Source organism: Botrytis deweyae (assembly GCF_014898535.1).
Source record: "Botrytis deweyae strain B1 chromosome Unknown BDEW_042, whole genome shotgun sequence".
In the NCBI taxonomy this organism is placed as follows: Eukaryota; Fungi; Ascomycota; class Leotiomycetes; order Helotiales; family Sclerotiniaceae; genus Botrytis; species Botrytis deweyae.
This window is the reverse complement of record NW_024066249.1, coordinates 102028-114296: the sequence shown is the minus strand read 5'-3', so window position 1 is coordinate 114296 and position 12269 is coordinate 102028. Positions and strand designations below refer to the sequence as shown.

General features: G+C 41.0%; 4 protein-coding genes across 4 annotated transcripts; 2 read left to right on the top strand and 2 right to left on the bottom strand.

Annotated features, from left to right (window-relative positions):
• Positions 1-454: 454 nt before the first annotated feature.
• Positions 455-2581, top strand: EAE98_010926 (uncharacterized protein; the record flags this gene model as incomplete). The annotated part of the gene is made up of 2 exons (XM_038958548.1): positions 455-654; positions 727-2581. 2 exons carry the CDS (start codon positions 455-457, stop codon positions 2579-2581), a joined length of 2055 nt encoding a protein of 684 aa, XP_038805062.1.
• Positions 2582-4920: 2339 nt separating this feature from the next.
• EAE98_010925 (uncharacterized protein) lies at positions 4921-6778 on the bottom strand (the record flags this gene model as incomplete). Its single annotated transcript, XM_038958547.1, has 5 exons — positions 4921-5435; positions 5494-5564; positions 5619-6058; positions 6112-6507; positions 6557-6778. The coding sequence occupies 5 exons, from the start codon at positions 6776-6778 to the stop codon at positions 4921-4923; spliced, it is 1644 nt and encodes a 547-aa protein (XP_038805061.1).
• Positions 6779-7297: 519 nt separating this feature from the next.
• On the top strand, positions 7298-9243 carry EAE98_010924 (uncharacterized protein). Its single transcript, XM_038958546.1, has 5 exons — positions 7298-7432; positions 7489-7620; positions 7670-8565; positions 8614-8768; positions 8816-9243. Exons 1-5 carry the CDS (start codon positions 7307-7309, stop codon positions 9064-9066), a joined length of 1560 nt encoding a protein of 519 aa, XP_038805060.1. The 5' UTR covers positions 7298-7306; the 3' UTR covers positions 9067-9243.
• Positions 9244-9486: 243 nt separating this feature from the next.
• Positions 9487-11121, bottom strand: EAE98_010923 (uncharacterized protein; the record flags this gene model as incomplete). Its single annotated transcript, XM_038958545.1, has 1 exon — positions 9487-11121. The coding sequence occupies one exon, from the start codon at positions 11119-11121 to the stop codon at positions 9487-9489; it is 1635 nt and encodes a 544-aa protein (XP_038805059.1).
• Positions 11122-12269: the final 1148 nt, after the last annotated feature.

Genomic DNA, 12269 nt, shown 5'->3' with positions numbered 1-12269 from the left:
CACACACAACTTCAATAATTTGATTTCTGTATCTTGATTAACTATAATCACATCCTTACACGGAATCTTTCAGAACAAAATCGAGGTAGAAGAAAGATTAGACAAATAAATTCACCAAGTCAACTTGATTAAACCAGGATAACTTGATACAACCGGGGTTAAGAAATTCTATCGCGATCAGAAAATTTGCTCACGCGCTCAACAACCTTTCACAAAATATCAGTTGCGCGGAATTTCAAGTAAACACCCTACAAGAACAGTAGAAGGCGAGTAACTTTTCATCCTTCAAAGAATTAATGTGGGGTTCATCAGATCTGACGTTGGACGAAGGACTAGGCTTTATCAACAACAACAACCCACTGCATCTCCGTCGATTATTTAGATCGATTCTCAGACTACTTCTCGACCACATTAAGATCTTAGATAGCTATCAAGTGCTCAATTTATATTCAAAATGCCTAAGCCTCAGAGACACGCGGATTGGCTCAACAATTATTTCAACATTAACAATGTCAATGGAGACCTAAAGTTGACAAGCAGAGAGATTGCAGATTTATGCAATAAACAACTTAAGACGGAGGCCTGGACTAAGGGACCACCCCCAAAAAATCGGCGAATAATGACCAATGGCGTTGACGCGCAGACAGTAGGACGGTGAGACTTGCCTTGCTTTTTACTGTGTTCTAGAAATCGAAATCGATGTTGGTAGCTAATTTATAAATGTAGACATATGCAGGAGCTCAAAAAGAAGAAAGCCGGAAAGCCGCGAGCCACACGTCGCACTCAAAGCGCGATTAATAGGATCGATAGTGTCCTTGCGAAGAGAGATGGACGTCTATGGACAGGCGATAGAATGCTTCTGGCGAAGTTGAACCAAACCAAACCGGAAAACATCAAAAATTATGTTGAAGAAAAGGTCAGACAAGAAGGCAGGAGGGCGAAAGAAGCTGGTGGACAAGTACTCCAAGATTGGGAGGCCCGAAAACGCTCGAGGGTAGCCTCGAACAAATATGCTAACAAGATGTGGGCAGAGTATAATAAACCTGGAAAGGAGGACGAGTATTTGCAAAAGCTAGAAAATGGCCTGATCAGTCTCAAGACAGGCGAAGCTATCACAGCAAACTCAAGAAACCACCCAGGATCATCTTTAAATCCCGCCAATGGATACAACCTAAGCACAAATGATGGTGAAGGTGACGACGAAGCTATCGATGCAGATGCCAGCGATGCTATCGTAGACGACGACTATCCGATGGGTAATGTCATCGGAAACGAGTCTGAATCTCAGACTGGATACGACTTCGTGGCTGATTCACCAGAGTACCCTGACCACATCAATGATCTCCCTCAATCCCAGACGCAGGTTGATATTGGTGTCAACAATAAAAAATTGAACCTGACTGATGGCAATGCTGAGAACTCTGCGTCGCAGATGGATTTCGAACAAAATTACTCCAATGCGAATAGGAACCCAGTATTCAATAATGCAGACATCGGCGTACCTAATCCGAGAACAAATGTTTTCGAGTATCCGGCCTCGAGCTCCGGCATCCGGGCGATGACGCAAGACAAGGGTCCTATGCTGGCAACCATGCAACCATACAGGGACAATACCCCCTCGAGACATATGCACATGAGCTTTGCACCAAGTCCTCAGGTTCAACCAAGCAGATATACCGGCGAACCTGTGAGACGAAGACAAAATGAGAGATGTCATGTTGGCCCTCGTAAGGAAGAAGATATGAGAGCCTGTCATGTAGGCTATCAAGTCCATAAGAACCAACACAGAAATCAGGACGCGCCTCAAATGTTGTCCAATGCTCAGTTAAAGAAGAGAAAACAACCTCTGTTTGAGCAGGGAGTACTTGAAGTCGGACCATTGAAGAGACAATGCCAATCTGGAGAATTTTTTATGTCAGAAAGACAACCCGAGTCTGAACAGCATCTCTCGCTCGAACAGCAGCATAATGGACTCGACGTCGAAGAGAGGGATGTCGAAGAAAGTCTTGATCCAAATTCAGACGTTGGAACCAACTTCAGTAAGACCATCGGTAGAGGAATCGTTGGAGAGCCCAAAAAATTGCACGAACGTGATATGCGTGTACTCTCTGCGTCTACTGTGAGACCTCGCAATCATGAAAATATCGATCAGGAAAGAGAGGCAGGCTACTGGGACATCGTCGCGTACCCCGAAAGCGGGCTTCGGACTGAACACGTCTTCAGTAGACAGAGTCGAGAAAGCGGTCATTTGAATCGTCGGTCTGGCGATAAGCCCGAAAATGCAATCGTCATCCTCGAGAATTGCGAAGAGGTCAGAACTGTCGAGCCAAGCCAAGGCGCAAGTAATCGAATCAGTGTTGACGCGAGACAGCCCGTCAACACAGATAGAAAGCATGGCTATGTCGAGAGTGCCTCGAGTCCTAAAGGTTATGCCAACATTTGGTATTCCCAGGGTAGGATTCGAACATTTGAACAGCCAAGTAAAAGTCCTTGGCAGGCTTACCACCATTTCGATGGCATTTCAACTGCCATTTCTATGCAACCAACGCGAAGAAAGTCTAAGGCGTTCGCTTCGCATTAACGAAGTCAGTTCCAACAATGTCCTTCATTTGGACACATACATCGCCGGTTGTTAAAAGTACTTGAATTCTCTAATTGATGCAATTTTCTCTGGCACGAATAAGATAGCTAAAGAGGGTGATAAGCCCAATAAAAGACTATATCACTGTACCTAGTACTCCGTCTAGCTTTCTGACGACGACTGAAATACGACCAAACTCTCCAGCAAACTCACAAACCCACAAACCCACAAAATCGATCCATATTTCTTATTTCCTTTCCTCTTGCATGGCTAGAAGAATCACAAAACCTGCCTTGAGAGCTTATTCAGAGATTCTCCACTCGACTTAAGAATCTGAGAACAGCACTCATTTGGACCCAAATTCTGCGACCATTGTCAGCGCCATCAAACCCGCATTTTTGTCTCTTTTCCACTCACTCAAAACCGACTTTGTGGAACTGGATAAACAATATTGAAATTGGAAGGCACAGATGTATTCGACCCTATTGAGGAAGGTGTCAAGCGTTGATTTAGGAGGAAATGTCGACCTCCCAAACTGTATTGAGTTCCGCAATTGTCGGAGACTCTGCCAGATGCTTTGTGGGCTTCCCGCATATTCTTCAAGGTTTCCTTGTGTGTTCCATAGCTCCACTATGTGCCCCCTCATATTGTGCCATACTTCTTATGCCGTACTTCCAAGTATGATTTTCGATGACAGTGCGGGTGCCTGTTTTGCGTTCCGGCGGATTGTGAATGGTAGTAAAGTACACAAAGATTGCCCATTGGGTTTTGTGTATGTCGTATTCTGGGTCGTCTTTTGGGCCGGATTTTGGGCGGAGATAAAAAGTTGAGCGCAAAAAGACTAACAAGGTCCTCGATATTGAGAGTTGGAGTGTCGGACAAAGCCTTTGTTTGTCGTCTTTGTGGTGACAACGGTGGTCTGAAGTCTATACAATCGCCATATAGAAATGGAGAATGTAACAAAGGACGTAACGACAAAGAAAATAAATATAAAAATAAGAATGATTTTTTAAAAATGTTTTGAGGTTTATTTTAGTTAAATGAGTATTATAACGCTATAAGATACTTGAAATATCTAAAAAAAAGTTGATTTTGACTCGTTATATAATCGAAATCAAATAGTTAGAGGATTTCGAAATCGAAATCCTTGATTGTGTAATCGGACTCGCCTAGGAACTTCTTATTAATAAGTTAGAAAGACACCTAATAGTTTATCCGAATTCTAGTACGAGATTTCTATATACAGTAGCTATTAACTTTTAGTATAGATAAGACTTTCAGTTAGAGATTATTAATAACTATGTATTATATCTATCTATTAACTTATAATGAGCTCATTTTATACGATATAATATATCTATATGAAGAGAATAATAGATAAGGTATTTCTGTTAATGAAACTAAGTATCTAGGTAGTTAATATTAGTAGAACTATTACTTCGATAGAATTCTACTATACTAAACTCAAAATAGTAAAGAATTTCAACGAGCATTAATGAGGTCTAGTTTGAATAAAGTATTTTCACAAGAGATTCACGAGATCTAGTTCGAGAAGTTTCTCGCGCGTTTGATAGTAATATTAGCGGTGAGATTTATTTAGCTTGGTCTTTTTATTGTGCTATTTCTTAGCAAATTTTCTTTCAGAAGTCTGATTATTTCGAGGCCTATCAGAGATAGTACGTTATTTTAGACATTTAAATCTTTGATATATTCATCGACTACTAATATAGAACTAACAAGTGTAACTATATGAGCTCCCGAAGCTGTTTTATAACTATTAGTCTTAATGACTGCTATCTGAAACCTAGGTAGTACTAGATACCTTCGACTGAGCCATATAGATCTTCTAGAACTTGATCAAATAGATCTCAACGTCTAGAGCTTTTCGCCAAGATAGTTTTTTTTTCTTGAAAAAAAAAACCTATTATTAGATTTCGTTTTGAGATTGTGAGCACGTCAGCTGTCAATTCATATTCAATCAAGTCTTGTACAGAACTAGAACTGAAATTAGCGCCCGAGCTAAAGGACTAATGTCTCGCTTGTGAATACAGCAATACAGCCCTATCCCGACACATGACTGTAATGAAATTAGCTTTCTAAGATTTCGGTAGTATTCCATCGTCTAATTCAAAAGTACAGGTTGGCTTTAGGATAAGAATTGCGACATAAATACTTTAATAAGGCCTCTGACGATTGAATCGCATTAATCGGTGGTAGCAAGTAGGGAGACTTCGATATTACGCGATACTCTGAAAAATATGATGGTTGGATCTACAGATAATTGTCATCCAAGTATATATATACTGTGATATAATCTATAACCCGTAGTTGCACAAAGTTTACACGTCTTCTTTCGCGTCCCTAGCAACTCCTAGTTTCTTTAACATTCCAATCTTCCCAATATTCCTGAGCCCAATTATAGTCATAGCCAATGATGCTGCCATACAACCTACGCAGAACCATTCCACAGCCCTCAATCCCGCCAAGAATGCTAACGTCTCGGTCGCCCCTTTGTTCAACTCCTTTGACTGAACAGATTGCTGAATCGCTGATGTAATAGGTAGTGGCATAGATCGCCCAATGGCTGCCATAGTCTGAAACATAGCTCCTGCAACTGATTGATCCTTTCGAGGAAGCGATTGGGTTGTGAATAGACCAAGGCATGGATAGACTGTATCAGCGCCGAATGCTGCAAGTGACATTGCTGGTAATCCGAAAGCGAAGTATGATGTGCTGGGAGGTATTGGTACGGCAAACAGAAGATTAGCAATCATGGCAGAGCCAAGACCAAAACTGAGAATGTAATCGCCATTGATTCGAGCGAGTAAGTATCCGGATCCGAAGGTGGTAAGAACTGTAAAGTTATCAAAAGTTAGAATTACCTCTTGAAAAAGAAGATCTGCAGAACTTACTACCAACTACTCCCAGTGGAATGTACCGAAGTGCAGTTTGTAAAGGATCAAGAAGTTTAAAGTCTTGGTAGCTGAATCCAAATTAGCCCCTGAAATTGCGCAATTGGGGGTGAATTAGGACATACTAGTAAGTTGTGTAGAGACAAAAGTTCGTAAAGCCGGACGAGAATAAAGTGATGATAATCATAGCAATCGAGAATTGCTTATGACGAAACGTAGATATTTTCATCAAAGGTTCCTTTGTGGTTTTGGTCTCCCGATAGTGTTCCCATAGAACGAATCCTATTAGTAAACAGCCGGATACGACTATTATCGCAATGACTGAAGCTTCCTGCCATCCAGACGAGCCTCCCTGAGATAAGCCTACGAGTAGTAACAGTAGCCCAGAAGTGAATAGGAAAGCTCCAATCCAATCTACCCCCGAAGCGCGCGCTGTATCTTCTTCATTACCTTTAGGTGGCTCCTTTGGAACCACAAAAATCGCACTCACAGCAATAGTAAGTGAAGCACCAGCTATCACAAAGAAGACAACTTTCCAACTCGCCCATTGAGAGATGATCCCACCCTAAATGATAAATTAGCTCTGCCAGTGCATTTCCAACAATAGAGAATACACACCATGAGATTGCCAAGGACTTGGCCCATTGGTGCTCCGCCAGAGTAAAATGCGAAGCTATAGTTTTTCACTCGACCAGGTGGGATGGTATGCCCTATAATGCCAATCGCTGTAGGAATAGTGATAGCCGATGCGAGTCCGTGCAAAGCCCGCATCACATACAAACAAATCTCAACGGGCGAAAAGGCCGTCGCTATACAAGTTGCAGACGTGAAAAGTGCACCTAGGATAAATAGCAGTTTTCTGCCATACACATCTCCCAGCTTGCCCCACAGGAGTAAGAACGAGCCAGAAGTCAATGCATAAGAAGATAGCACCCATTGTTGCCGAGTTTGAGGAATATCAAGATCTCGAGAGATTTCAGGTAAGATAATGATGACAGCCTGAGCAGCGATTGTCTGGGAAACATTAGATTTCCTCTCAACAATCCATGAATTTGGTACTTACAACAAGAAACGTTGCCCCTGTTAAGACGATGACCATAGGGGCTACTTGTCGTATCGTCACTTCCTTTTCCGAAAATCGAGTTTCGACCTTCACAACTACCGGCTCATTTGCCGCCTCCTCCAGCATACCCTTCTCAAGTACAACATCCTCAATGGAGAATCTCTGAGGCCCATCGCCATTAATCTGTGATGTATTATCACTTGGAGATATACTTTGCGCCATATCTCATGAACAATGAGTAGGATCATATATTGAAGAGAAGTGGCGGTGATAAGCTACATTATAAATACACTTCTACCCATCTCCCTTGCAAGCACACCACCAGCCCGGCCACTACTTTCACCCCACTTCTGCGCTGCGTCGTATCCCATCAATTGACGACAAAACCTTAAAATTGCCTAAATATTGGTTTGTCAGAGCGCTTGTTCCCTAAAATGGAAACTACTGTGACCAGGAGGAGCGGAAGCGGAAGCGGTAAATACTATGATGGTATTTCTTCTTCACCTGGAACTATCATCTCTGGTCGGTGTTCACGATAAAGCCATGCGTTTGTCATGAAATGCGACGTTTAGATAAGAATTCTACAATAACGGCAATGGAAAAATGGGAGAGATTGTTGGAGATTTCGCGCCGCTTTAACATGTTAGCGATCACCGTTGGATGACAAAGCAAAACAGTGCTGCCACCAGTGCATATTTCTCAAAATTTGTTTCTTCAAACTCTCAACAAAGATTTAATATATGACATGTGATGTGGTCTTCTCCCTCTAGATCATCTTTCCGATCCTTAAGAAAAACTTTTATAAATCTCCGCTTCAATAGATGCGCTTCAGATTCCCGAAGATTTATTGCTACAATGGGAGAAAGGACCTATGATGTTCGTTTTGTCAAAACATTGCTACATACATGACTTCTTTTCTCACCATCAATTAGGATGCTATCAACGCCTTGAATACACTTCAAACACCATACGAAGTTCTCAAGAAACGATGGGAAGCTGGGATCAAACTCGATGAAGGAGCTAATCGGGAAATGAAACAACATCTGACTCGAATTGGATATACCGTATTCTTCAACCTCCCTTTCTATTTTGCTGTCGCTGACTCACGTCCAGCAAGATGATCTCGAACGATTGAATATTGTTCATGTTGCCGGTACCAAAGGTAAAGGGTCTACGTGCGCCTATGTTGACTCTATATTGAATCGGTATAGAAAGTCACATGATCTTCCCCAAAAGGTTGGACTTTTCACATCACCCCATCTCATCGCTGTCCGGGAAAGAATTCGAATCAATTCAGCACCTATATCTGCTCCTATGTTTGCAAAATACTTCTTTGAAGTTTGGGATCGTCTGGATGCAGCTGCAGCGTCCTCGAGCGAACCGTTTGAGAAGCCTGTCTATTTCAGATACCTGAATTTGATGTCTTATCACGTTTTCCTCCAGGAAGGTGTCGATACTGCCATCTATGAAGTTGGAGTTGGAGGCGAATACGATTCGACGAATATTGTGGATCGACCTGCGGTGACGGGTATATCATCATTAGGGATTGATCATGTGTTTACACTAGGAGACACGATTGATAAAATTGCATGGCATAAAGCTGGAATTCAGAAGGCAGGAGTGCCATCATTTACAGTGAATCAAAAGCCAGAAGCGATGGAAGTAGTAGAGAAGAGGGCTGTGGAAAAGGGAGTGAAGTCTTTCAAAGTAGTCGATTTAGATCCAAGACTGACGACGGTGAAAATAAAACCGGCTGCAGATTTTCAGAGGGGGAACGCGAGTCTTGCCATTTGTCTAGCTGAAACAATTTTAAAGAAACTGGACCCCAAATTCAGTACATCCTCGGATTCTCTACCCCAAGAATTCGTAGACGCTTTGGAGCAAGTAGTCTGGCGTGGAAGATGCGAAACAAAGGTTGATGGAAATGTCACCTGGTATTTGGATGGCGCACATACTGCAGATAGTATCATTGTCGCAGCAAAATGGTTTGGTGATGAGGTCGCAAAGGAGTAAGTTTCATCCATTGATATTGAGTTCATGGAACTGACCTTCTCTAGGCACGGCCCACGAGTTCTGATTTTCAATCAGCAAGGTCATCGTGAAGCAATTGGATTACTTGAAGGACTTCATAGCGCAATCCAAGGATCTGTAAAGTTCGACCATGTAATATTCTGCACAACATCCATCCAAAAAGAAAACGCATCCAAGAAAGGTAATTATTTATCACCAGCGCTACTTAGTACACACTGACGTCATTAGATTTCGTCAACCTTTCCTACGACCCTAAATCGATATCCGAACTCACGATGCAAAAAGCCTTTGCTGAAAAATGGCGCTCGCTTGATTTTAACCTTGAAACTGATGTACAAGTTCTTCCAAGTGTGGAAGATGCATTTGAATACGTGCGAGGTTTGGCCACGGATGACGTACATGCTCAAGCTCTAATTACGGGGAGTGTGCATTTGGTTGGTAGAGCTCTGGGAAGTTTAGAGTCATTGGATGCACTGTAAACAATCAAAGGTGGTGAAATCAAATGGTTAAAATGAAGAGCCGAGCTGTACCTCAACGTTAAAATCTAAAAGGGGAATGCGGAGGAAGGGGAAAGGGATAACGTGATCCACGAATTTGTATGATGTGTACGATATTGCTCAACCAATATATTAATTTAGAAATGTTTTAATTTTCAGGGCATACTGTCTCTAGAACTACCTACGTATAGTTTGCTTTCTCGTTGTGAGCCTACCGTCTATCATTCAATCCACATCAAAAAGTATAGCCAAATACTTCGATGAACATATTAACAATGTCCCGTCATATGAAACATTGAAAACATAGATTTCCCACTGTAAGCACAGTTCTTGTATTTTCTATATCAAGAACGGGTATCAAAACAAACTCCAGTCTTATTCTATTCAGCATTGAGAGAGCTTCTAGATTTTTCGCTCTTTCCTACTTTGTTGTTCAAGAACTTTCATAAGACCACCGACGAGATGCAAACTTCCAGTCACCAGGACGAAAAACCTTTCTTCGTCTTCGGATGCCCTATGCGCAAGCTCTACAGCTTCTTCAATACTTGCATATTCCATACACATTGGATTCCGATCCAAACTCGAATACAGTTTAGACGCCAATTTCTGTTGGGTGAGATCATGGGTCTCTTTTCCACTTGCCTCGCTCTTAAAAGGGATATTGGTACAAAAAGCAGCAAATGTGAACGTTTTGAAATAAATGTTTATACTCGTAAGTAATGTTCGAATAAGAGGGTCTGGATCGCGTTCTTGTTGATTGAATATCAACATGGTTTTTGCTGGGAGAGTTCCCTCCGCGCTAGCTTGGACAAGTTTTGAAGCGTACCAAAGGCCAGTCTCCTTGATACTGTCGACTGTGTGAGCACCATCGATGAGCCATGTGATTTTGCCAGTGACCATAACTTCACATCTACCGGCCCATTTGATTGTCTTCAGACCCTCTAAAAATTTATCTGGAATCGGTTGTTGGAGAGATAGTATCGCAGAAGGAGTAGGCACGTCTTGAATACATAGATCTCGCAAATGTGATGCCGAAACAGCCATTGCCAGACTCGCATTGTCCTTCTGAAACTCTCCTTCGGCGCCTAATATAATAGTTCCATCATCGAACCTCGCACATCGATTTACAACCTCTAATTTGACATCTTTCTCCTTGGCGCGGCTTTCTAGAACAGATTGTGCTTCCTGAAGCTGGGGAACCGTAAAAGATGGAATACCTCGTTTCATGATGCCAGCTTTGTGCCAAGCAATCTTATCAATTGTGTTTCCTAGCATTCCAACGTGATCGATGCCGAGTTTCGTGATCGCAGTGGTAGTGACTGCTTCAGCAGGCAGTATATTGGTGCTATCATATTCCCCTCCAATACCGCATTCCATAATGGCGGTTTCTACCCCTTCCTCCATAAATGTATGTAGTGCCATGATTGTGAGATATCGAAAATACCCTGGCTTGGTCTCAGGGGATGTAGGATTTGGATGCGGGGTAGCAGATGTGGAAGCGGCGTCAGAGAATCGATCCCACAGCTCGAAGAAATACCGCGCAAAGAGGGGTTCGGATATGGGGAGGCCATCTATTCGTATTCTTTCACGTACTGAAATCAGGTGTGGTGAGGTGTACAGCCCAATCTTCCCCAAAGCCTTTCTTTTAGTACCTCCTGGCATGACTCCGATGTCACTTTCTTCGCTGCGATATTGTCGCAGAATATTATCTACCATAGCGCACACACTTCCCTTCCCTTTTGTTCCAGCTACGTGTATACATTTTAGTCCACGTCTCGAGAAATCCTGCGTGTCGTACCCCGCTTTGCGCGTCCATTCGAGCATTTCTGGTATAGCATACAGGTTCATATCTTTTGAGGTACTCGATATGGAGGATACAATCTTTCGATTGGATTGTAAGGTATCCAGGAGTGCGATCGCATCCTGATAGCTACGACCTTTGGAAGCCATACTGCTTGAGAATCGAATGTGAAGTTGGAGACTGCGAATGCGTAGGCAAGGTTCAGCTGCTACATTCCGAAGTGCACGGAGAAACATGAGCAATATTGTTTTCTGGGCATCTGAGTGGTGATTTATTTCGATCCATACTATGGTATTTCGCTCCTATGTGTTGTCAACTGATCATTGTGTTTGTTCGTCATCTACAAATTGTCGCAAACACTGTGTTGATTCATAGGGATTCTAGTGTTTCACCGCTTTGGGCAGAAATATTCTGATGATTGATACGAGGGCTGGTTTTTGATGATTGCCGGGTCTGTGCGCAAGCACTTTTTTACATCAAAACTCACCTATTTTAGAACTCAATATTAAATTAATTGATATCATTATATATTTGAAATTTTGTAGAATAATAAATTTTTATTTAAAATTTAATAATAAAATTTCAGTTTTTATTATAAAGCTTTTAATTAAATCAAAATTTATATTGAGCTTTTTATACTTAAAATTTTTATAAGAAATAATATTATTTTAAAAATCAAATTTCTATATAGAATTTTATTATTAATTCAATTCAAAAATTGATAATTTTGATATTAAATTAATTATTAATTAAATCTTTTTATATTATTCAAATTTTAAAATTTTATAATGAATATTTGAATTATTATATATTTATAAATATATAGAATAAAGCATAATTTTGATGAGGAAATTTGCTTAAATTTCAGTCCGACAATCATCAAAAACACGCCCTCGTAATGTATATTCTGTTAAGGTATAGGTAAAGACTTATATTATACTATAAAAGTAGAAAAGCTGTGAAAGGGTAAGGCCTTCTTATAGAAAATAGAGTATATATTATACAAGACAATAGCATATCACGGTAGAGCACGAGTGATTGGATAATAATAGTATAAGATAGAAAAGAGTGTATATATTGAATTATACTAAACTGAAACTCTGATTTCCTCTTGTAGAAAAGAGAGAGGATTATATACTATATAACTATTAAATACCGATTATGGGAGCGGTGATCGGATCGCAATCCAATCCGATTAATACTATTCCGCTCCGAAGTATTCCACATATCGCATCTCTAATCATCACATGATCTGATCCACGTGGTCTACAATACGGTTTCCGTCACAGTATACTAATAATATATATCTAAGGCATAAAGATAATATAGTTAGTATTGTAATAGTATCCCCCCTTTAGAACTTACTTGTTCCAAGTAAATTAAA